The sequence below is a fragment of the Colletotrichum scovillei genome, assembly GCF_011075155.1.
Source record: "Colletotrichum scovillei strain TJNH1 chromosome Unknown Contig00001, whole genome shotgun sequence".
NCBI lineage: Eukaryota > Fungi > Ascomycota > Sordariomycetes > Glomerellales > Glomerellaceae > Colletotrichum > Colletotrichum scovillei.
Genome location: NW_023336259.1, coordinates 2028996 through 2051596, shown reverse-complemented (window position 1 = coordinate 2051596; position 22601 = coordinate 2028996). Strand labels below are relative to the sequence as shown.

Sequence of the window (22601 nt, the reverse complement as noted above, 5' to 3'; positions counted from 1 at the left end):
GGAAGCCATCCGTCCCAAATTCCCACCTGCACCCTGCCCGGGTTAAGCTTCAAGGCAAAGTACGGCCCCGTCGGCACGCATTGGGCTTCTGCACGTGGGGGGGAAGTCGAACCGCATTCGAATTGCTCCGAGGCACCCCGCTGGCCAGCTACGTAAGGTAAGGCGAGGCAGCTAGCTGTACGTCTTGTCTCATAATCTTTCCTACCTTGGACATCCAACTCTCATGTTCGTCGTCGTCAACATCCCATCCCGTCCCGTCCTTTGAATCGGCCCACGACTGCGCACGGCTTTTACGGGGTTAACCCAAGTCTTCAAGACCTCTGAAAGCTCCCGAGTCCGTATGCGCTAGAGTATGCGACGACTACATTACGTCCATTAGCTGATTAGTCTTCACCTCTTCTCCCTTCTCTACCATTGAGGAAGAATGCCATCGTTCCGTCGTTGAATTCACGTAGACTCATAATCCTTTACTTCTCTTTCTCCTCCGGCGCCTGCCTTTCTGTATAATACCACACTCGGTGAATTGCGCTCATAGACTACCATCTCACTAGACAAGAGTGCTTTACACTAAGCTGGGCTGTTCGTTGATAGAGCTAGCCTCCCACATACCATTAGAATTCTAGATGCGACAACGAAGACATACAGCAGCAGCGGCAATGACTCCCGAAACGAAGCCCCTCCTGGGGGACGAGTCCTCCAGCCCGTCAGGTACAACCCTCTCTTTCTCTCTCTTCTCCTCCGAATTGCACGTTTCCCACCAAGGGACCAATGGCTAACAAATGTCCTAACAACGCAGCACACTTTACATCCGCCCTCCCACTCACCACAACCACCACCCCCTCTCGAGGCAGTGACGGCGCGCATCATCTGCCCCAAGCAATAGCCCACCGCGGCTTCAAAGCGCAATACCCCGAAAACACCCTCCTCGCCTTCCGCGCCGCGCTCGACGAGGCGGGCGCGCACGCCCTCGAGACGGACCTGCACCTCTCGCGCGACGGCGTCGTCGTGCTCTCCCACGATGGGAACCTGAAGCGGTGTTTCGGGATCGAGGACAAGAAGATCAACGAGTGCGATTGGAGCTATCTAAAGACACTCGAGACGGTCAGAGAGCCGAAGCAGAGGATGCCGAGGCTGGAGGATCTGTTGGGGTTGTTGGCGGAGGAGGGGAGGGAGGGGGTTTGGGTTTTGCTTGATATCAAGGTATGGCTTTCCGGATGCGCCGAGCCGCTATGTTGTGATTTGGGTGCAGAGGGTTGCAGATTAGGCGTACGAAGAGGGCGCGTAACTGGGAAGACGAAGATGAAGAGCTGACGTTTATCAACTCGTGTAGACCGACGATCCCCCAGCAGAACTCCTCGGCCGCGTAGCCGACGTCCTGGCCTCCACGCCGGGCCCCGTGCCGTGGAACGAGAGGATAGTATTCGGATGCTGGAACGTAAGTTATCATCTCACCAGTCTCAACGCACTTTCCGCAAAAGACCAAACCCCAAAAAGCACGACGGTACTGACACTTAATTCAAAGCAACCCTACATCACCCACGTCCGCACAATTCTTCCCGCCTACCCAATCTCCCTCATCTCCTGGTCCCCGCTCTACGCCCGTAATTTCCTCACACCGAAGCAACCGAACCTCTCCTTCAACATGTTCCAAAAGTCCCTCGTCGGGCCCGTCGGCAAACTGTTCATCAGGGACGTGAAGAAGAACCAACGACAGCTGTTCGTCTGGACGGTCAACGACGAGGAGTGGATGGAGTGGAGCATCCGCGCCGGAGCGGACGGGGTGATTACAGATGATCCAGAGCTGTTTAGGGAGGTTTGTAAGCGGTGGGAGGGGAAAGGGGAGGGGGCATCTACGTCTACGTCCACGTCGACTTCGGCTCCGTCGGGAGAGCTAGAGGCAGACGCAGACGAGAAGGCGAGGGCGGCTAGGCGGACGGGCCGGGTGCGCGACGGTACGTGGAAGAGGACGGCGAGGTTGTACCTCGAGGTCGCGGGGATACAGGTCCTCGTGGCGGTGTTCACGCCCATTCTGATGCTCGTTGCGCGGTTCGGGGTTGTGGGGCCCGGGCCGAAGGCTGCCAAAGCGTTGAAGCTGTGAGAATGGAGGGGGGGCTCTCGGAACTATGTGTTGTTTGCCGATTTAAGAGAAATCACCATAGGATGATGATTCTCGCGGGATAGATAACGACTGCCAAAGAGGAGAGACGCGACCTACCTAGGTTTGAGAAAGTACACTCATAAAGAGAAGGGAGGGGATGGGCCTCTGGAGAATGGAGCCCACTGGATCATGACTATGATCAATGTTCAAAGAAAGCAGGTTACGTACATAAGGAGCTAGAGGTAGAGGAGGTAGAAATATGGCACTAATTGCGCAATGTAGGATAGAGGCTGGGTGACTAGAACTACAGAGTATAAAGTTCGAACCCCGAAATACACATCCTCCTCGACCTGTGGGTTCCAAAAATATCCCATGCTATATTTCTGTATAGGAATAGGATACAGTATCCAGGCATCGTGCTGCGCTGGGAGATGGTGCCAAAGGTAATAACAGATTAAAGGCCTCACTAGATCAGGAGAGAGAGTATGCGTGTCAGCATGGAAGGAGACAGGACGTGTGCAAAGCCCATATACATCCTTGAGCAGAGAGAACTTATACGTAACGTCTCGTTGTGTCTTGTCAAAATATACCGTTGGTGTCGCGAGAGCGTTCATTTAAGAATAACAAGAGATAATCATTCATGTCCAAGAGCTAGGTGTCCCATTTCCATCTGGCCGTTCAGATATATAAACCCCTGAAAATTCCTACATACAACAAAGCCAAAGCCGTCGCTATTTGAAACCCTCCAAATCACGCCGTCAAGAAACACCCTTGCGCTTAAAGTCCGTAATTCCCATCAAGGCCATCCAAAAACAACCCATCGTTGTTCCCGTTCCCGCTACAAGACGCGAGCAACGCGTTCCGGTACTCCAGACTGCTGACGCTCAGATTCAAATCACTCGTCGCCAAGTCCTCGCCCGAGGACAAGCTCTCCTCGCTAACGCTCAAGACGCTCTGCGGCGGTGCCGGGTTCGTTCCGAAGTCGCCGATATTGAAGTTGGCTAGGTCCCAGCTATCGGGGCTCCAGCTGTCCAGCCCTGTCGATGATGACGCGGGCGTCTCCCCCATGTTGGGGATAGCGCCGCCACCCCCGCCGTAGATTGCGTCGTAGACATTGTTCAAGCCGCCGTCCATGGAGCCAAGAAGGGCCTCCCATTCAGAGGAAGATACGCCAGACACCTTTTGTGGTTGCTGTGGCTGATGTTGTTGCTGCTGCTGTTGTGCGTAAAGACTCTGGTGCGCTGCGGCGAGGATGTGCTGGTGTAGACGGGCTGTAGTTGGCGATGGAGGCGATGAGCCGTTTGGTGTGCTATTCAGAGACAGATAGTCGAGGTTCTGCTTGGAGGACGTGCGGATGCGACTGGTGATTTGTGACATGGAAAGACGCTGATCTCGCCGTGCGGGGACGTCTTGCTGCTGCTGTTGCTGTTGCAAGTTGTCAAATGACGGCTTCGAACGGGAACGGTAAAGTTCTGGGCGATTCTGGATGCTAGGCATGGTCATCCGGCGCATCTTCTCCTGTTGCTGAATCAAGTCACTCTCGCTAGCAGCGGCACTCGGAAGACGACCCAGAGTCCGTTGAGGAGACTTCTTCTTGATCGCTGGCGCAGGCGGCGAAGCCCTTTGCGGTGCGGGCATGGACGCGGATGCCTCGGATGTCTCTTGTGGCGGAGTGGGCAGGTTCTGCTCGTCGAGTCGAATGAGCAGACCGGCCACACGCTTGAGATCGAAGGAGCCAGGTGCCTTGGCCTTTGTGAGAATATGGAGGACGCTGTTGACGAGGCGCTCGACGTCCTTTAGCATCTTGCTTTCCGGCTTGAGCTCGAAGCTCTGGTACATGAGGGTCATGCCGCAGAGAACGAGAGTGTCCGTCTTGTTGAGGCAGAAGGAGAAGGTCATGCTGCGCTCCTCGAGCAGTTGGGCGATCTGAACAACGTGCTTGCTGGACTCGCCGATGGAGATCAAAGCAGGCGCGGCCTTGCGACCGAGCGAGGAGCCAACGGCAGGACGGTAGATGAGGATCTTGGTGTAGTAGTAGGCAAGAGCAAGCAATGGCGACCGGCTTCCGGTTACATCGGTCGAAGGCTTATCTTGCTTAAAGGTAAGCTTGAGATGTGTCGGGAGTGACTCGTTCCATTCGTCGAGCTCAGCCTCCATGGCAGACATTGACTGCAGCGACAACTCGTGAGAAGTGGCGGCGGGATAGTTCTTCTCCATCACCTTGGCTAGGATTCGGCAACAGCGGAAGAGGGCGAGCGCGCTCGACAAGCGGGTGTATTCGCCAGGGAGCGTTGGCTGGAAGCCCTTCTCTGTGACGTACTCGTCGTCTGTGTCTGAAGGATACTCAGTGTGAATCTCATCCTCCTTGAGCAGTTTCGGCAGTCCAAGAATGGCACCAGAGAAGCTGCAGCTGTTAGTCAATGTTCCAACATTATTTTGAGGTAATAATACTCACCAATCCAATGTGTACAGAGTCCAGAACACCTTCTTACGGGTCTCGATAGTGAGCGCGCCGAAGGAGAAGCGTTTCTGGCTCTGATGGAGGCCGAGGCGGTGGGACAAACCCACCGCAATGCCCTTGTAGTGCTGCAAGCGCTTGTAATCCGCTCTCACGATGCAGTACAGCAGAGCCAACTCGAGACATTGCAGGGTGACCATGGTGTTTTCCATAAGGACAGCCTCGACAGCTCGCTGCCATTGTTGCTCACACGCCGCGATCTGCTCGAGATCGGGCTGGTCGCTGCCCAATGCCGCGATGCCAAAGACAAGGTACAGCTGGGCGATTTTGTGGTTATTCTTCACCTTTTCCGGGTCTGATACAAACTCCTCATAAATGTGGAGGAATGTCGGCTTGTGCAAGACTGGGAATAAGGGAGCCCACTCTTGGAAGTAAACGTTGACGCAGCGATCTGAGAACAAACGCGGCGGCACTTTGAGTGACTGATCAGGCGTTTTTGGTGTCAAGGGATGGCACCCCTGGATATGCAAAAATGCTTCCGGGTTGAAATCCGAGCATGACTTGCCATTTTCTTGCATCTTGCGCTTGAAAGCCTCTATTTTCCTTGTTAGCCAAAAAGCTCGTTGGTCTATATCCACATCGCTCGGACCGCCACTCCGGGAGGCGGGATGAACGGGTACGCGCATAAGAAGGGCGGTACGAACCGATAAAGGCACGGCCGCTGGAAGGGCCCATGAAGTATGAATCCGAGTTCTCGACACCCAGTAATAATGGCGACGCCTGCACGCGGAAAGTATCTTCCTTGGCCGGCGCCCCGGCATCCTTTCTTCCGTCTGATGCCGACGCGGGTGAATGCGCCGATGTCGCGACGGAAGGGCTGCGCATGGTCGTGTGGCTGTGGTTTCCGTGCATTCTCGACAGCATGTCAATCTTTTCGTCCTTCTCATCCAACAAGTCCTTCAACTCCCTGACTTCAGTTTCCAGCTGACGCACGCGCTCCTCGAGAGACTCTGTGTAGCCGCGGGGGAATGCGCGACGGCTCAGTTTGTCGCTTGTGCGGCACTCGAAGCCCACGTTGGAGCATTGCGAGCATGTCGGCCTGATTCCATCGCAACGAATCTTCTTGCTCCGGCACCGGTCGCAGGCCTGTGCTATGCGGCTTTGCGAGCTGGTGCCCACCTTGATCACCTTCATGGGTAATATTCCAGGCATGGTGGCGGTGGTTCCCTCTGTTTTCTACGTTTAGATGTTCCTTCTTGGTGATTTATCCGGTGATAGGCAACTCAAGGCGGACTACTGGCGTTGACTAGGTCAGCCTCTCGGGGGCTCCGGCGCTGGCTTTTTGCTGTTCTTTAGATTCGTCGCTGGTAGGCTCGGTTGATGAATCTGGACGGGCGCGCGGTTGGTTGAGTATTTGTATAAAGATGAATCATGGGTCCTCTTCAGAGTGATGGGCGAGTGGTTTCGTAAATCGTCGTCTTCGTTGGGGATTGTTGTAGGTAGTTGGTATCTTTGGTGACTAAGAAAGCAGGTCCACGAGAACACCGATCTTGCCAACTAAGATGGCAAAGATGACAGCAGAAACACAAAAAGAAGAAGAGTGGAGATTTGGTGTGTTCGACAACTCGGAAGCGGTGGGTGAGCAGTACCTATAATAGGTAGAATGAATTGTAAGGTCGAACAAGACGAAGAGCAGTAGAGATGCTGGGTGGGATGGCGGAGTCGGGGGGTGTGTGTGAGGGAAAAAGGGAAAGAAGAAGTGGAAGATGGTCGTGGGGGATAGGGAGGTGAGACGGTGGAGTCTCTTAGTAGCAAAATGGACACCACGACTGGGAACGCTGGACGCTGGCCGCTGGACGCAGGACACCACACCGAAAGGATTTGCTGCTAGGAACGCGGTACAAGATGAATCGTGGGGAGATGGGGACGGTAAAGTACCTGCCTGCCTTAGGTTAGGTACACTAGGCCACAAGTACAGTACCACCTACCTAGAACAAGACCCCGTGGACGATGTGCGGGACCAGGGATGAACCAAGAAGCTACAGGAGAAACAGCCTTCCGCTTCTTTACTGGAATGAACAGAATTGGTGAGCTTATGCCTGCCGTCCCGTCAACTACTTACACTGAGCAGAGGTACCTTACTGCTCCTGGTTCTGGTGAGGTGCCGCTGTGGAGAGAAAAGTACCTGAGGAAACGGGAGGTTTTGGTGGGCCCCGGGCCGGCTCTCGCACTGGATAATCTGCCCTGCATCGCTGGCCAGTGCCTTGCTGTGTATGTACATAGTGTAAGCGAGGGGCCCTTGAAAGTACAGAAATCTGGGGGAAGGGCAGCCCGGGGTCTGCCGGGCGGCCCTCGCGCCGGCGCTGGTGTTGGGAAAAAGTTGGGGTGCGGTGGGAAACGATACAAATGCACGCTAACCAGAGTGAGGGGGAGCCAATCACCAACTGGCAATTGTATACCACCCAGCTCGCTAGACCGTAGAGTGAAGTACGAGTACTTCGCTTCTGAGGTCTACCAAGGTACATTTCCTGATATGGCCGCTTGGTGAGGTGGGAGGTACCGCAGAAGGTGGCCAGCCAGCACTCGATGACTGACAAGATCTAAGCTCTAGAGACACGCGCCAGCCAGAATGGAAGCCAGAAGCAGAACAGAAGCACACCACTACACTTTTGCCCGCCACAATAAACGTGTCCATCAACGCCATGCGACGACACGATGTGTGCCGGTCTGCTGTTGTGCCCGTAGCCTGACAGCGTCGCCAAAGCACAATGCCCCGCGTCAACACTCGCTGGCCTGTCCTGCCATCGTACCGTGTCTCTGAAAACCAGCGTTTTTTTCTTCATCTCGCGATTCAGCCCTTTAAAGGCAGCTGAGCAGACGCAGATATGGCACCACCCGAGTCGTTAGAAGCAGCAGACCACTTTCCCAACTTCAGCTATCCTGTCTCTAGACTATCCGGTCTCTCCAGAGAACCCAAGAGTCAATAGGCGCCTACGGCAACCTGACGGAAGGAAAAGCTCTAGACCATTTTGGACGCGGGGCGGATCCGCCCCCAGAGTTTCCGCTCCGTTGTCAGCCCAGTGTCATGCGCAAGCGTCTCCTGGCGAGTCGTCCATTCCATGCTTCATGCCGCTTCGCTCCAACCAACCCGACCAACCACTCCTTTCCGCCACCACCCATCTCGCCTTTTCCCCAGATTCGACCTCTCGATCCCTTCGTCCTCCAGAACAAGATTCGGGAACAAAGAAACCACAGATACCTAGACAGGATTGCCAATTCGACGTTCGGCAAAAGTAGGAACAGCTCACTGGGCCCTGGGGAAAAGGAGGGAGGCACCTGGGGTTCGAACTGGGGCGCAGGCCACAGGAAACTGGGGGAGAAATCCGGGGGATGGCCCCCGTTGCCGTTACACTGGTTCCGGGGCCCCCCATTATCGCCATATATCCATATCGGATTGGATCACCCCCAGTCGACGATCGCTTCCTCGTTACTGGTGGTCCCAATGATTCGCCGCCTAGGACGAAAGCTGCTTGGCCCACGCCTGCCACGCAAACTGGACCAATTCTTCACCTCTGCAGCGCTCTTCAAGGCCTATCGAGTCTGAGCGTGCGCGGCAGTGATACCTAGTCGTCAATACTGGGCCCGACCTTGCGGTGAGCAGCCAATAAACACAGACGAGCCGCAACTAAACCACCGGACCTTTTGCGATCGACGGGATTTTCGCTGTCTCGAGACCTGTCGGCACCTATTGGCAATTCATCATTGAGAAATGACGCCTAGTTTTCACGTCACAACCTCTTGAGCTCTTACACTGACCGACAGCCGTCATCATCATCAAATCGGCCCGGAATCCAATGTATATGTTGCGACGACAACCAGACACTGCCCTCCGGTTTTGGCTCGACCAGACAGGGTCCAACACATTCCGAGATAGTTGACTGCCCCGATGTTGCTTTGAAGTCTGAACGCGCCCGAGTCCCCGACGTCTTGACTCGAGTGACGCTTCTGTGATGCAATGAAAAGACCCGCTGATATTGAAACTGGCGCCAGCTAGTCGGTAATCGTGAGTCCGCCAAAAACGGATCCCCCCATCCAAACGTGTCACACCGTCGACGCCGTTGGCGTTGGGGATGGAAGGAAACCACGCTATCTTTGCGGAACCGCAATTGCAAAACTTTATCCCCTGCCCGCATTCCGCGCCGTTCTCGGGCGGGCCCACTTCACTTCAGTCCGGGCTTCGGGTCAGCGGTACCTGTAACTTGTAAGCTGAAAACTGTCCTTCGAGGAGTCGAGGCTCAAGGAGGCACAATGCAGCAACAGTCTCGAATGCTCGCGTGCTCAATGCTCGACATCGCAAATGTGCGAGTTTGCCTGTTCCGAGTATTTGTCGTGCTGTCCTTTGTTGATTGGGCAACTCTCAGCATCTCCAAACAACATTCGGCCCTGTTCGGAAAGCGGACTTGTCTCGTCAACTTCAGACAATCCCATCCTAGATGATATGGGTATTTGTGTCGAAAGGCAAAAAAGAGATCATTTAACGAATAACGGGATCGGATGAATCAACGCCTCCTGCCATGTCCGCAAGGCAGGCCGAAACACGAGACAAGCGAAGTTGAGCAAAGCACGCCACTTTCTTACTTTGTCTTGACTCTTCATTTTCGAAGAATTCCTGTTTGAGCGTCCCCTGTGGCATTCACCTAGTCAAAGATCGAATTGCTGAAGAGTGGTGCTCCTTCTCTATCCCTCATTCCGCAATCCCTTCCCTACGCTACATCGTTGGTAATCGCACGTTGGAACGCTGACACCGCACTGATGATGCACGTATCCCTTATCGTAGACATTCGTTGAGCTGCAGGTGCCGGGAACAACAGGAACATCAAACTCGTAAGGGTCGTTGTGTTGTGTTGGGAAATTCTACCCCATAAAGCGTACCGTGGATAACCCGATTGCCGCCCTTCATCGTGATATTTCGTTCATGCAAGAGGCCCAGGGCGAAACCCAATCGGCGCAAGCTGCATCCCCGCTGACAAGCCACCGAGATTCGATTCGATGACATGGTCCAGGGTATCTCCTACACGCGCCCGCTGCTCGGCGTGGCATCCCCCGTCGCTCGCTCCCTGTCCAAATGCACCTGTTGTGTTTCTTCCTGCCCTCGTCTTCAAGAAGTCCAAGAAGCGCAGAATGTCACGTCGCGGACCAAATTGAGCAAAATTCGAGTCCCAGAGGTCCGTTCCGGATATGGCCCACCTACGTCGATCTCCGTTGCACCTAGGTGAGGCCATGAACTTGTCGTCCGCCCGCCAAGTCTGAGCCTCGGCGAGCCTCACGCTGCTCGGTGTAATGAGGAGTCTTCGGGGCGTTCCGCGCATGCCGGCGAAGAAACTGGATCACTTCGGCCTTCTTCTAGAAATGCAGATGGCGTCCGTTTGCGGCACCATGGCTATCGAGTATTGTTGTCAAACTCCGTGAGATGGCATCGCCCCCATTATCAGATATGCATCGTTCAGGCAAACGCGGGGCATCCGGATGTTGGGTGCTGCATTCAACTGCCATTGTACAAGCCATTGTTCTGTCCCGTGTAAGGGTGGTGTTTTGATGGGTTTCCGTGGTTTTCGTAGGATAAGATGTCAAAGTAGTAAAGCACTCTAGTTACGAACAAGCTCAAACTTCATGAATAAGGTCGCCTGCATTGCTCCATGGTCTGGTCTCTGCTGCAACCGCTCATCGCCATGCTTCGCAACGGCGTGCTATGCCCCAGATGGGCACCGCCGCGACTGAGTCTACGCTCGAGGATGTGACTGCCGAATGGATCGACCCGGCCGCCTGGCTTCGCCTGTCCCTCCCTCCCTAACTGAAGTCTTCATCTTCATTGGATATCTCGTCTTGGACTAGGTCATTTTGGGTATCTTCCATCGACCCGAGATAAGCCACCACGTTTTCGTCTGCGAGCAGTTGTGTTTTCTGCACGGTTGGGGAACATTGCCCACCCTTGTTAGCCTTGGCGCCACACGCGGGGGAAGTCTGTAGTTAAGACGGGGCCCGGGGTAATCGAATTGTAGGAGAAAAATAGAAGGATTGCAGGACTTTGAGAAGCAGAAAGACTGTGGAGTGAAGTGGGCAGAGAATCGTAAGATTCGTCTGCAGCCCTGGCACTGACAGGAGACTGGCGATGAAGAGTAGCAAACCACTTACCTGGTCTTCTAGAGCCTTCACGGCAGCTTCTAGTAAGCTCGTCTCTTGCTCCCTCAGTGTTGCAGCTGCAATGATGCATGTCCCGCAGACGAGACCACCTTCGTTCAGGGATTCGTCCAGGTCCTCCAGAGACATACCGGTAGCCAGTCGCTCAAGCTGGCTGGCCACCAGATCCTCCAAAACGGAAACAACCCGAAGACGAAAGATTTGAGCCAGGGGGTGTTGATCGATGTGTTGCTCGAAAGCCGTTGTCGTCGCGGTCACATCCTCTTCTTGCCAGAATAGTTTTAGCTCCCGTGAACCTCCGGTGTCCTGCAAAACGCGAAATGACAGGCCGTCCTCCTCGTTGAGGCACATGAAGTAGGCAAAGGGGCTCTTCCAGCTGAGTGAGCCATTCGTCCGGACAAACTCTACAGTCGGTGCTCCGTCAAAGACGTGCAGCTTCGCCTTGCCCAGCGGGTCGTCTTCCATGGGTATCAAGGGTAGCGTGATCCGGTCGGCGGCTGACGCGGGGTCAATGAACCCATAGCTGAAGAGCATCTCTGCCCCGGATTTCGCGTCCCCGTAGGATATCGTCATCTCGTCCCCAGACGAGACCCTGCAGCCGGGTCGCAGAAGTAGTACTACCTCGTCCTTGTCATTCTCCTCGTAATAGGCATTGGCCTTCGATGAGTGATTCGCCAAGTCTAGCACCGGGACCATGGCCTCCCCTGATTTGGGGAGCTCCAGACATCGGGACCGAAACCACGCGTCAACCCGAACCCAGTCAATAAGTGACACCTTGTCGCTTTCCCAAAACAGCTCATTCCAGAATGGTAGAGTCGCAGAAATCTCTCGGAGCTCGTCAAACTCGTCTGTCAACGCAACAATCTTGGCGGCCGTGGCCGACTACTTCTTGTTAGAACGTGATCCATTAGCAATAGCTGAAATTTTCGTAACGTCGGTTGCATCTCCCTTAGCCGCAACACTTGGCTGGCAAAGAAGTAGACCTTCATATGAGAATGATTCCACGAAATTTGGGGAGCAATATTGATTATTGTTAAATACGGAAGTTGGACCCAAACCTGCCTAATTCAACGACAGCCGGTATTTGCTTTCCAGGGAAGGCCGTGGGCACTGGAGAAGGGAGGCTGGAGAAGTACTTGCCTCAAGTGATGTTCCATTCAACATCTCGCGTTCCTGCTCAGTCCAGAGGGTGGTAACAGGAACTTGCGGCGGCAGGTACTTGACGTATTCTGTCCATGGCGTCGAGACTCCGCCCTTCAGAGACGTCTTGGGCCTATCAGAAAGTACCTTCTGCGTGAGAAGAAAGAGGCAAACGTCATGTCGAGTAGACTGCATTGAGAAGATGGGTAATCCCTTAGCTTTTCAAGGTCCGAATCAAGCTCGGGCGAACACTCTACCTTGTGACCGGCAGCCTCGAGCAGCTGCCGAAAGTTCTTATCGACCTTTGCATAGTTCTCAACAGCTTCGGCGGATAAAACCAGCTCGCCTGGAATCCTGAGCAAGGTTGGGATGTCAAAGGTCTCTTCTTCTCGACTGAGCTCCTTGTTCGAAAGTAGACCCAGCCCGCAGCCGGGGATTTCGCGGGCCTCGACGTCGACGAGGTCTACGTCATTGAACATGGCCCAGGTGGAGAGGGTCTCCAGGGGAAGCTGCGTAGACGCCATGACGAGGCTGTCGGCTTACTCCCAATGGGATTGAAGATATACTTGCGAGCGGGCGGGATGTTGGTCGTTGCGCTGCAGTCTCGTGGATTGTCAGGCAAGCAGCGAGCAGGTTTGGAAAGATTGAAGTGTGAGTCCCGGAGCAAAACGTGAGTTTGCTCAAAGCGCAGGGTGGATCGCAATGCAATGTACTGCTAGCGAGCAGCGAATACAAGTGCTTGGGGGCTGGAACTGCAAGAAGCCGATGTCTCCCACCAGGAAACGATTCGTTTTTCTTTTGTAATGTCAGAAAGTCGTGATTTGAAACGACAAGACATTTTTTGGGCCAAAATTCCAATGGATGGAGCTTCATGCGCCATATCGGTAGGTAGTTGGAAGCCCAAAGAAGCCTAAAACACTAGGCCCCATCACGAAGGCGGGCACGCACTCGACCTACTCGTCTCATGTTCAAGTAAGGTCAGAACCATCTTCTCACACTCTGCTTGAACTTTCCACTGCAAAAACAATACTGGAAGACGACGACGGTCACTGGATGGACACTGGAACTCGGAGAGTGTTAAAGTCCTGTTTTTCGTAGGTGGTCTATGTACTACTCAGGCCATGATTAACAACTGCTATAATCATGGCGGAAAGACCAGACAATCCCGCCTCAAGGTAAGTTCGCAACGGCCTAGGAGGTATGTTTCCCACATACCATTCCTGACAACTCCGAAATTATGCGTGTAGACCTAGCCGGGCTACGGCGAGATCAAGGTATCATCGATATGAAATAGGATAAGGAAACGAAAAGCAGACCAAACTCCATGCTGAGCATTCCCAGTCCCGTTGTCGCTGTTCCCATGCCTCGTAAAGATGAGAGTGACACAGACTTGCAGCCCTTAATCGGCTGCACTGATCATCGTACTTCAGGTCACCGACCATTTGAGGCGAGATGCTCCTTGAAGAGCTCAGCGGCACGACGAGCATCCCTCTGCCGACTCTCTTCATGGATCTTGCGCATCCAGGCCGCTCCCCGCACCCACTCCTCATTCCTGCGGACATAGATTGGCAACTCCTCTTCAGGGACATCGCCGAAGTCCATGTGTCTATGGTGCGACCAAGGCCGTGGCTCGCCCCTCGCGACGGCCAACTTATCTTCCTCTTCCTGGCGCTCTTCTGCCAAACGCTGCTGTCGCATGCGCTTAGCTGCTTTGCCGAAGTTTGCCTTACGGCCACCTCGGGCTTTGATTTCCTCCATCTTCGACTTGTACCACTGGTCGCTGCGATTATGCGGCCAATGGATGCGAGGGTCAAGCTTCATATGGAAGCGGCCATCATCTGCACCAGGTGTCGAGGCTCCTTTCGAGGTCTCTATTGGCGCAGCCAGAGTATACACCCCCAGAGGAGGTCTCGTGGCGTCGGGCTGGCTATATATCATGGCGTCGAACTTGGTGAATTCAAAGTCAGCGCAAAGCTGGAGTCGACGCTGTTCGCAGGTCAGTTTCTTCGTTTTGCGAGAGAAACTGGACTTCAGATCCTGTTGGTTGCGATTCTGCTGGTCGGCCCTCCCTCGTGTCGAGCCTTGTCGAAGTGTGCCATTCGGCAAAAGGACGTGATTACGACTCTGCCCGTTGGCAAGTTTTGGCTGCCGTATTCTCCCACCTCTCTCCCGTCTACCATCTTCGTCCTCGTCAGAGGAAGAGCTGAGCACAATGGGCCTAAACACGGCACCCAGGCGAGTGGCATCCTCATTTGTCGAAGAACGTGGACGTGACGCCTCGAGATTGGCACCAGGAAGTCCCAAAGAAGATGTGGATTGTGAAGTATCCAAAGTTGCTGTGGCTCCGAGGTAAGTGGACGAACGGGGATGCCCAATGACTACCTTTGCCTGTTCTGGAGCCCTGTCATCAATCTCGTCATCATCGTCATCAAGATCACCATCAGAAGAGCTGAATGACGACGATGACTCGGATGTTGTGTCAGTACTGTCAAGCCTTCTCCGCTTGCCGGCCGAAGACGTGAATCTGCTTGTGGAAGCTGATCGTGATGCCGATGGCGCTGATTTCACATGCATTGGCGGCAGACTCTTAGTACTGACGTGAGGCAGCGAATCGAAGCTTCTGTTTCCAGATAGCGTAGATGTCGATGGTGCAATGGAAGTCCTTCCTCCAAGTTGACTTCTGTGGCTTTCAGTATCCGGCCGGGTGCTCGAATCGCGAGTGGCATGCGATGCATTCTTAGTGCCCGGCATCGTCACGGACTCTTGAGATGCTCGAGAGCTTTGACCGGGTCGATATCCCCCTGAAGAAGCCCGTGCCGAGTTGTATCCCCACGTCTTCTTTCCCCTGGGTTGCACCTGTTCGACGACTGCAGACGTCTGCGATACGCGCTGGTTTGGATCGGTACTGCCAGATAATCGCTTCGTCTGGTCTTGTGATGGCGAATGCACTTGATTAAGAAGTGGCCGAAAGGGATTGAACGTGCCAGGAGGGAGAGTTTCGTGGTTAGTTGGTGAGACAGACTCAGGAGTGTGAGTTTGCGCAGAAGTAGTGTGGAACCTTGGATGAGTCTCTTCTTCCATGCGCTTCTTGGGGGGAGCTTTTGCGCTAGCTGTCTTTCTGGCTGTCATTGCCAGTTTTCCCATGAGATCTGGCGGCAGATTCGTCCTTCTGACAGTGGCATAGGCGCCCTGAGAAGCGTGTACTGGTTCGTCTCGAAAATCCGTGCCACGCGAATGGGACTGGCTGCTTCTCGACTGGTCGTCATGCCTAGCTCGCCCAATGTTCTGCGATGGGTTCTGCACCACTGAGGGCCTTGAGGGCGCGCGTCCAGATGAGCCGGTAGCAAGATGCGCAGCACTGGCTCGAGCAATCCTCCTTTCTGCTTGATGGCGTAGGCAAAGAATCCCATTAAGAGCATTGGAATCGCACCCGTCTTCCGCACACCGTTTTGTAGACTGCTGACCAAGGGACTCCATCTCCTAGGGGCCTGGTTCTTCATGAAGATGTCTCGATGGTATCAACTTGCTGAAAGATGGGTTTCCACGGACGCAGAGTCGGGGTTAGTGAGTCTCAGAAGCCTTGTTGCCTAGCCAGACCTGCTCTGAAGGACGAAAGGCCGTTGCCCAAGTGCTGAAGGCAACGAAGATACGTTGATAAGATTGGATATTTGAGTGTCTCAGAGAACCGTTGGCAAAAGTTCAGCTGAGTAGTGCGTCCCAATTCGAATTCAGAACAACGTGTCGAGCAAGAAGTACACAGTGAGGATGGGTTCCTTAGTCTTCATGGTCTGGGACTTGGAGATTAGGTGGCCAGAGGTGCACGACAGGGGGGTTCTACTGAAGTAAGGTTAGCTTAAAGTTCAACCTGACGTTAGACGGGACCCGGAATGTCCTGCAAAACGAGTTGGAGCCAAATGATGACAGTTGTAGAAATAAAGTGTGCGCTCAGGTCTTTTCAGTCTTTTTGGTCTTCATATTGGGGACCGCAGCGGGTTCGTAGTCTCATCTTGAACCATTTTACTTGTCTTCCTGAGCCTTTGGTCCTACTCCGTTTGGGTAACTAGTAGCAGAACTCCAAAATGAGGTCATGTTTATGTCGTTTCTCGATCCTGGATTGGTACACTGCATTCTTTAAGCAGCTCCGTTCGTCGCGTATGCTTTTCGCTTGGCGAAAGCCTTGCAAGGATGAGGACGTGGCTCATTCATCAAGAACGGCCATTGAACGGTAACAAGATGAGACAACAAACCCAGAAGAATCCTTTTCGATCGGACCTTTTACCAGTAGTCATCACTGCGCGTAAGAAATGTGTGTTGGGGGTTGGGGAAGGATATGAAAGGTCTAGAGAAGCAAAATCGCACTTACCCGTTGGAGAACCGCCTGCTCCCTCAGAGTCGCGCCTTCGGCCGCCAACGCACGACACTTTGGCATGGGTTAGGAAGAAGAATAGCTTTGGGACCGGGTTGAAGTCAAGTGAAAATGATTGAGTCTTGTTGTGAGCGCAGAGTTGTGATCAAGTTTCTCTTCGTAGCTGCGCGAATGCTCAGGGTAAACCAAGCTTTTGTCGAGTCGCAAGGCTGGTCGGGTTGCTGAGGCTCTCGCCTCGCGTTGCGTTCAGTGGAGGTTGATGAAGGTCGCTTGCTTGAATTCACTGGAGAGCCTCGGGGTAATCCTTGCCTAGCTTCGTTAACAGACGGAACGACCTTGACGGGGCACCGTCGATTTGCATCCGGGCCCACCCAAAACATCGGCGAACGGATCATTTGTCACCCGTATCACCCCTCCATCCAAAATAGCCTAGCGCGGGGATCTTCAGGCATGAGCTGCTGCCCGTGGTCCCCTGTTCCAGTGTCAACGGTCCACTATCTTGTCGCCAAGTTGCCCGAAGCTCCCTGCCAACCTCAGCACTCGCAGCGCGTGCGTTGCCCCTTCCGCCAAATCTACAATTTTGGGACCAACAGTTGCCGATTGACCAGATCTTGGCTTCCTGAATACGCCCTCGGATTTGGCAAAGAAAGATGAATTTCCTCAAATCAGCAGTGGCCTCTGCCATTGCACAGGGGCCACCGTTTCCCTATAGCTTTGGCGACAAGGTGGACATCGACGAGTCCATATGGACGTTGAACAATGGCACCAAGCGAGTATGTCTAGCTACCCGACGACGCAATCGATAGCCCAACATCTAACGCCCCTTGACAGGAAGACGGTTCCAACTGCAGTATTTTCTCCTTTGATGTTGCCGCCAACAAGTCTCGACTACCCCTGGCGAAGAACGCACTGCGAAAGCTGAGGACCTTACGACACCCAGGCGTCATCAAGGTGTTGGATACCGTGGAGGTAAGAGTGGCCCTTGACTACCTTACACGGAGCTTTGTCTCACAAGACTATACAGACCGATACATACATCTACATTGCGACCGAGCGAGTTGTGCCTCTACGATGGCATGTGAAGAGAAAGAGCCTTACACCAGAAACGATAAAATGGGGATTGAGCAGCGTTGCGGTATGTTGGAATAATAATATGGTTGAGTGGGGGGAGAGACTAATCGCCCCTTAGCGCACCATCAAATTTATCAATGATGAGGCTTCATCAATACACGGCAACCTAAGGGTTGGCTCTGTGTACACATCTGAGAGTGGGGAGTGGAAGATGAGCGGGTTTGAGGTTCTGAGCAACGTGAAAGACGACGAAGCAGTGATCTACGTAGGTATTCCTTCCTGATCTTGGACAACACGTTTACTGACATCGAGGCTTAGACATACGGTAGCTTGGTCCCAGATTCAGGGCGATATGCGCCGCCTGAGCTTGCTCGTGGTGGTTGGGATGCCATCAAGAAGAGCCCGCATTCCGCAGTGGACTCATTTGGTTTCGGATGTATGATATTCGAAGTCTTCAACGGCGACTTCATGGGCTCTGATCAAGCCGGGCAGACGAAGAGCATTCCTCCGACCATGCAACAAAGTTACAAGCGTCTCGTCAACCCAAACCCTAAGGCGCGTGTTAGCGTTGGCCATTTCCTAGAACAAGGTCAACGGAGTGGATCTTTTTTCGACAGCCCCTTGATCAAACTGACAGAAGGAATCGAGAATCTCGGTGTGAAGACCGAGAGTGAGAGAGAGGCATTCCTCGAGTAGGTCCTTTGATGTCGAGTGTGTCGAGCATGTGACTGACCCATACAGTGATCTTGATCAACTGACGGACGACTTCCCCGAAGACTTCTTCAAGATGAAGATTCTCCCGGAGCTCATAAAGTCAGTTGAGTTTGGCGGCGGCGGCCCGAAGGCCTTCAGTGTCGTAATGAAAATTGCAGCCAAGCTTTCGAACGAGGATTTTGACTCAAAAATCACACCCGTCGTAATCCGGTTATTCGCCAACCCCGATCGAGCGATCCGCGTCTGCCTTCTCGATAGCCTGCCCTTGATGATCGATCGGTTAACACAAAAAGTGGTCAACGACAAGATCTTCCCACAGCTCGTCACTGGCTTCACAGACGTGGCGCCAGTTGTCCGAGAACAGACTTTGAAGTCGGTTTTAGTCATTATTGGGAAGTTGTCTGATCGCACCATCAACGGAGAGCTGCTCAAGTACCTCGCCAAGGCGGCAAACGATGAACAACCGGGCATTCGAACAAACACCACAATTTGTCTGGGCAAGATTGCCAAAAACCTTGGAACATCTTCGAGAGCCAAGGTGCTCATCGCTGCCTTCACCAGGTCCCTGCGTGACCCATTTGTGCATGCCCGAAATGCCTCGCTGATGGCCCTCGGCGTCACAGGGGATTGCTTCTCCGATGAGGATGTGGCTTTGAGGATAATGCCCGCGGTCTGCCCATTGCTGATTGACAAGGAGAAGGTGATCCGTGACCAGGCGAGCAAGACCATGGACGTTTACCTGAAGCAGGTCAGGAAGGCCGCCTCCAACATGCCAGAAACCGCTCTGCCTCCTCAGGCTGCAGAAGGCGCCGGCGGACCTCGCATGAGCACTCCCCAACCCAACGAGGCCTCGGCAGCATCCTGGGCCGGATGGGCCATCTCCTCTTTCACCAACAAGATTTCGACTGCGAACGGTGAGATGCAAACCTCTAACGGCTCAGGCGCTGCATCTCCCAAGCCGACCCCATCGCCAGGCCCCGACGCGAAGAGGCCGACCACCTCCTCGGCCTCGGCTCTGCATCGCCAGGCGGTCAAGTCCCCCCCGCCAATGTCGCGAACGCCGTCGTCGGTCGTGGCAGACGCCTTCAACCCGGAACCTGCGGACGACGGCGGAGACGCTTGGGGCGATCTGGGAGACGATGACAGTTGGGGAGAGCCAACCGCCAACAGCAGCTCGTCGGCTAAGAAGGCAACTACGGCCAGCGCAACTCCATTCGACGACGGTGCAGAGCCAGATTTCGCTGGCTGGCTGGCGGCGCAATCCCAGAAGAAGACCGGAGGAAGCAAGCCGCTGCCAAAGGGCCTCTCAAAGTCGTCAACAACAGCAGCGAAGAAGCCTCTGGTGTCGAAGCCGGCTGCTAAGCCTGTAGTAGCGAAGAAGATCGACATGAAGCCGAAGGACGACGATGACGATGAAGGCTGGGGAGATGGATGGTAGGTGATAATCGCAGCAAGACGAGACAAAGTTTGCAGCATTTACGGCGTTAAGGGGTGCGGGATACCACGATGTTGCAAGTAATGTTCATGTAGCAGTAAAGCCTGCCAATTGAGAATTTGTAATGCAGACGGCCGCAGCCTCATCTGTGAATGCGATACAAAGGACTGTCCCGGACGCCCCGCCAACCCAATCCCCAAAAGTCATAATGAAGAAAAGTTACAAGCCATGATTGAAGAAAAAGCCTTTTGTAGACCAATGAACCAACCAACGCAGACGTGTCCTTCCCAGTAAACCCCTCCCAAAATCGTTATCTAGCAGACTCGGAGTAGTCGTTGAGGGCGACACAGACGGCGCCTCTGTGGTGACCATTGTACTGGCGAATGATCTGCTGGCTGTGAAGCTCCCAGAGCCGGGCATAGTGGTCGGAACAGGCCGTCACCAAATAGGCGGAATCGGCGCTGAACGCGCAGTCCCAGACCCAGCGCTGGTGGCCCGTGAGGGTGGCCTCCAGCGGGAACGGCTTAGGCTCCTGGTCGGGGGCAGGCTCAAGGTCCTTGACCTCCCAGATGCGGGCGGTGTGATCGGCGCTGCAAGTTGCGAGCTTCTTGACGTCGGGCGAGAGGAGAATGCGCGTGATGTACTCCTTGTGCGCGTTGAAGTGGGTTACCGGAAGGAGCTGGGTTCGGTCGTAGGCCTGGAGCAGCTGCCACACGAATACGTTGCCCTATTTACTCGTCAGTACGGGTGTCGCACTTCGTATCTATAGGTAATCGGGAGAAGCTTACGCCATTATTCGCAGCGCAAAGCAGTGAGCCGTCGCTGGCGACCGTGACGCTCGAGACCGAGACGTCCTCCTCGGGAATCAGCTGGTGGGAGCAGTTGTTCTCAGCAAGGTCCCAGACACGGACGCTGCCCTGGCGATCGCAACTGATGATTTCGCCCTGGTTGGGATGGATCACGACGTCGTTGGCGGGACAGCCGTGGTTGTAGGAGCGCTGGACTTGGCCACTGCGTGTCTCCCAAATCTTGACGGTGCCATCCTCGGAGCTGGTCACCATCCACTTGCCTTCGCAGTGGAAGGCGACGCCGGTGATATTGCCAGTGTGGCCCTCGAAGGTAAGCAGCGGGTTCGGGTTCGTCGACTTGATATCGTATAGTTTGACCGTGTGGTGGCCTGCGGCGGCAAGGAAGCGCTTGTCGGGAGAGATGCAGAGGCGATTGACCTGGGAGTCTGGGTGCTGGATCGTACGGGAGCAAATGCCCGAAAGGGCCTCCCAGAACCTGCATTCGGGGGTGTGTCAGTCAAAGACACCCAATTATTCAGCGGTCGGCATCGAGTTTCAAATCGTTTCGTACCTGATTGTGTGGTCGTAACCCGCTTGGACAAGGTTAGCGACAAATCCAATGGCTTTGTCGACCAAGAGAAAGAGGTAAAGATCCCTCGAGGCTCAAGAGCACTCACCTGTGCAAAGAATCACAGACATGGTGACTGTGATGAAGCCTTTGGCCTCAGTTATCGCATGTTATGATGTATGTGTGTAAGGAAGATGTTGGTCGAATATCGAGGAAGGCGCCTCAAAAAATCGGGAGGTGTATTTGCGCGCGCAGAGTCGCCAGCAGAAGGATGCAGCCCCTCCACGATGTAGTCGGCTGGGTTGGACTCTCGACTGGAGCTTCGGCTCACATTCCTAACAATGCGGCCCCACTACAGGTCCGGGGGCGCCTGGGGTCTCACCGAGGTGTGGCTGGTGTCGGGATTACTTCGGAGCCTGTCACTCAGACTACTAATTACCACCACACAGGCACGCTTCTGAACAGGTAGACACCCAGCTTCTTTACTTTTGCGGTCGATACTTAAAAGGCAAATCAAGTACCTTGCCATATGGATTGAAGTGGCACATGACCTTCCTATACTTGAAAAAACGAGGACTTCTTGTCTGACATCGTCGACTGGTGGCCATCACTATTGTCACCTAATTTTCTATCCTAACTCCCCTGATCTTCTCGAGTGTGACTCCGTCTCTATCACATGCCTTCCTAAAAAACTCACTCTTATTCCACACATCCATCAGGTCTCCATAAGCCTGTATCCTGCCTTGATCAAGGACAAGTACTCGCTCAAAAAGCATAGCAGCCTCCATGCGATGCGTGACGGCGATCATGGTGCTGCCTCTCAGTGCCTCTTTTACCATCTTCGTAACTTCAACATCCGCTTGGACGCTTAGTCCTCCGAGTGTCTCATCTAGTACGCATACCCGTGGGTTTTGAAGTATCATGGATGCCAAGGCTATCAACTGTGCCCTCCCTGTCCCTTGAGCGACCTGCTCATCAACAGGTTCGTCGAGTGCGAGAGGTGCCTGACTATGCAGTCCGGCCACCCTCTCCAAGTCCGAGAGAATACGAATGATTTCCTCACGAGAATGGCTGCCCTTTGGATCGACAGCCTCTCGGACAGTGCTATTGGGGAACGAGACGGCATCGTGAGGGATTGCAACGAGATGGGACCGCAAGACATGTAGTGGAATGTCCATCATCGGTATGCCATCCAGAGTTACCGTGCCCATCGTGGGATCGAGTAGGCGAAGGAGTAGGGCGACAAGAGTCGATTTACCTCCACCTGTAGGACCTACAACGGCAATATGTATACCGCCTGGGATCTTGAATGACATTTGCTGCAAAGCAGAGGATGTCTCCCGGCTGAATTCCTGACGATGAGAGACACTCACGTTCCGAACAACTATCTCCCCGGAGTTCGGCCACGATTGCTCGAGAGAAAAGCGGTACTCCAAGGCACGCTCATTCTCACCCTCACGAGGCAGACTAGTCGCATAAGCTGCAAGACGGTCAACTGCAACCATTGACTGAAGGGCGCTCGTAGAGAGCCTCATGCCTTGTCGTAGAGATGCCGGTAGTACCAAAGCCTGACTCATTATCAGGCCAACGATGGATGGAGATAACGAAGCTGAGGAAGTCACGACAAGCAGACCGGTGAGCCCGATAGTGCTGGCTACAATAGCATCAAGTCTCACTTCAAGCCAGCGTAGATTTGCGGCGGCAAGCAGGCGGATACTGCTCCAAGCGTTCAGCCGTTGGACAAGAAGAGAACGAGCCGATGTTT

At 54.0% G+C, this 22601-nt stretch overlaps 7 protein-coding genes across 7 annotated transcripts; 2 read left to right on the top strand and 5 right to left on the bottom strand.

The window, feature by feature from the left end:
- Positions 1-207: 207 nt before the first annotated feature.
- On the top strand, positions 208-2410 carry HER10_EVM0007350 (glycerophosphoryl diester phosphodiesterase). The gene is made up of 4 exons (XM_035476909.1): positions 208-708; positions 797-1200; positions 1331-1435; positions 1523-2410. The coding sequence occupies exons 1-4, from the start codon at positions 624-626 to the stop codon at positions 2096-2098; spliced, it is 1170 nt and encodes a 389-aa protein (XP_035338547.1). The 5' UTR covers positions 208-623; the 3' UTR covers positions 2099-2410.
- Positions 2411-2706: 296 nt separating this feature from the next.
- HER10_EVM0005033 (fungal specific transcription factor domain-containing protein) lies at positions 2707-6658 on the bottom strand. Its single transcript, XM_035474659.1, has 3 exons — positions 5261-6658; positions 4554-5151; positions 2707-4502 (listed from the first exon to the last, which is right to left on the bottom strand). Exons 1-3 carry the CDS (start codon positions 5766-5768, stop codon positions 2876-2878), a joined length of 2733 nt encoding a protein of 910 aa, XP_035338314.1. The 5' UTR covers positions 5769-6658; the 3' UTR covers positions 2707-2875.
- A 3745-nt stretch (positions 6659-10403) lies between these two features.
- Positions 10404-12691, bottom strand: HER10_EVM0012716 (putative SET domain-containing protein; the record flags this gene model as incomplete). The annotated part of the gene is made up of 4 exons (XM_035482104.1): positions 12152-12691; positions 11895-12083; positions 10749-11636; positions 10404-10517 (listed from the first exon to the last, which is right to left on the bottom strand). The coding sequence occupies exons 1-4, from the start codon at positions 12416-12418 to the stop codon at positions 10404-10406; spliced, it is 1458 nt and encodes a 485-aa protein (XP_035339035.1). The 5' UTR covers positions 12419-12691.
- A 430-nt stretch (positions 12692-13121) lies between these two features.
- Positions 13122-16568, bottom strand: HER10_EVM0012375 (uncharacterized protein). The gene has a single exon (XM_035481771.1). The coding sequence runs from the start codon at positions 15369-15371 to the stop codon at positions 13326-13328; it is 2046 nt and encodes a 681-aa protein (XP_035339001.1). The 5' UTR covers positions 15372-16568; the 3' UTR covers positions 13122-13325.
- Positions 16569-16770: 202 nt separating this feature from the next.
- On the top strand, positions 16771-19550 carry HER10_EVM0008822 (uncharacterized protein). The gene is made up of 6 exons (XM_035478331.1): positions 16771-17033; positions 17092-17229; positions 17285-17395; positions 17450-17596; positions 17650-18023; positions 18073-19550. The coding sequence occupies exons 1-6, from the start codon at positions 16911-16913 to the stop codon at positions 19481-19483; spliced, it is 2304 nt and encodes a 767-aa protein (XP_035338690.1). The 5' UTR covers positions 16771-16910; the 3' UTR covers positions 19484-19550.
- Positions 19551-19582: 32 nt separating this feature from the next.
- On the bottom strand, positions 19583-21128 carry HER10_EVM0010864 (rapamycin complex subunit LST8 target). Its single transcript, XM_035480311.1, has 4 exons — positions 20946-21128; positions 20840-20861; positions 20269-20764; positions 19583-20207 (listed from the first exon to the last, which is right to left on the bottom strand). The coding sequence occupies exons 1-4, from the start codon at positions 20965-20967 to the stop codon at positions 19791-19793; spliced, it is 957 nt and encodes a 318-aa protein (XP_035338876.1). The 5' UTR covers positions 20968-21128; the 3' UTR covers positions 19583-19790.
- A 328-nt stretch (positions 21129-21456) lies between these two features.
- Positions 21457-22413, bottom strand: HER10_EVM0013323 (ABC transporter family protein; the record flags this gene model as incomplete). The annotated part of the gene is made up of 1 exon (XM_035482685.1): positions 21457-22413. One exon carries the CDS (start codon positions 22411-22413, stop codon positions 21457-21459), a length of 957 nt encoding a protein of 318 aa, XP_035339096.1.
- Between the last annotated feature and the right edge of the window lie 188 nt (positions 22414-22601).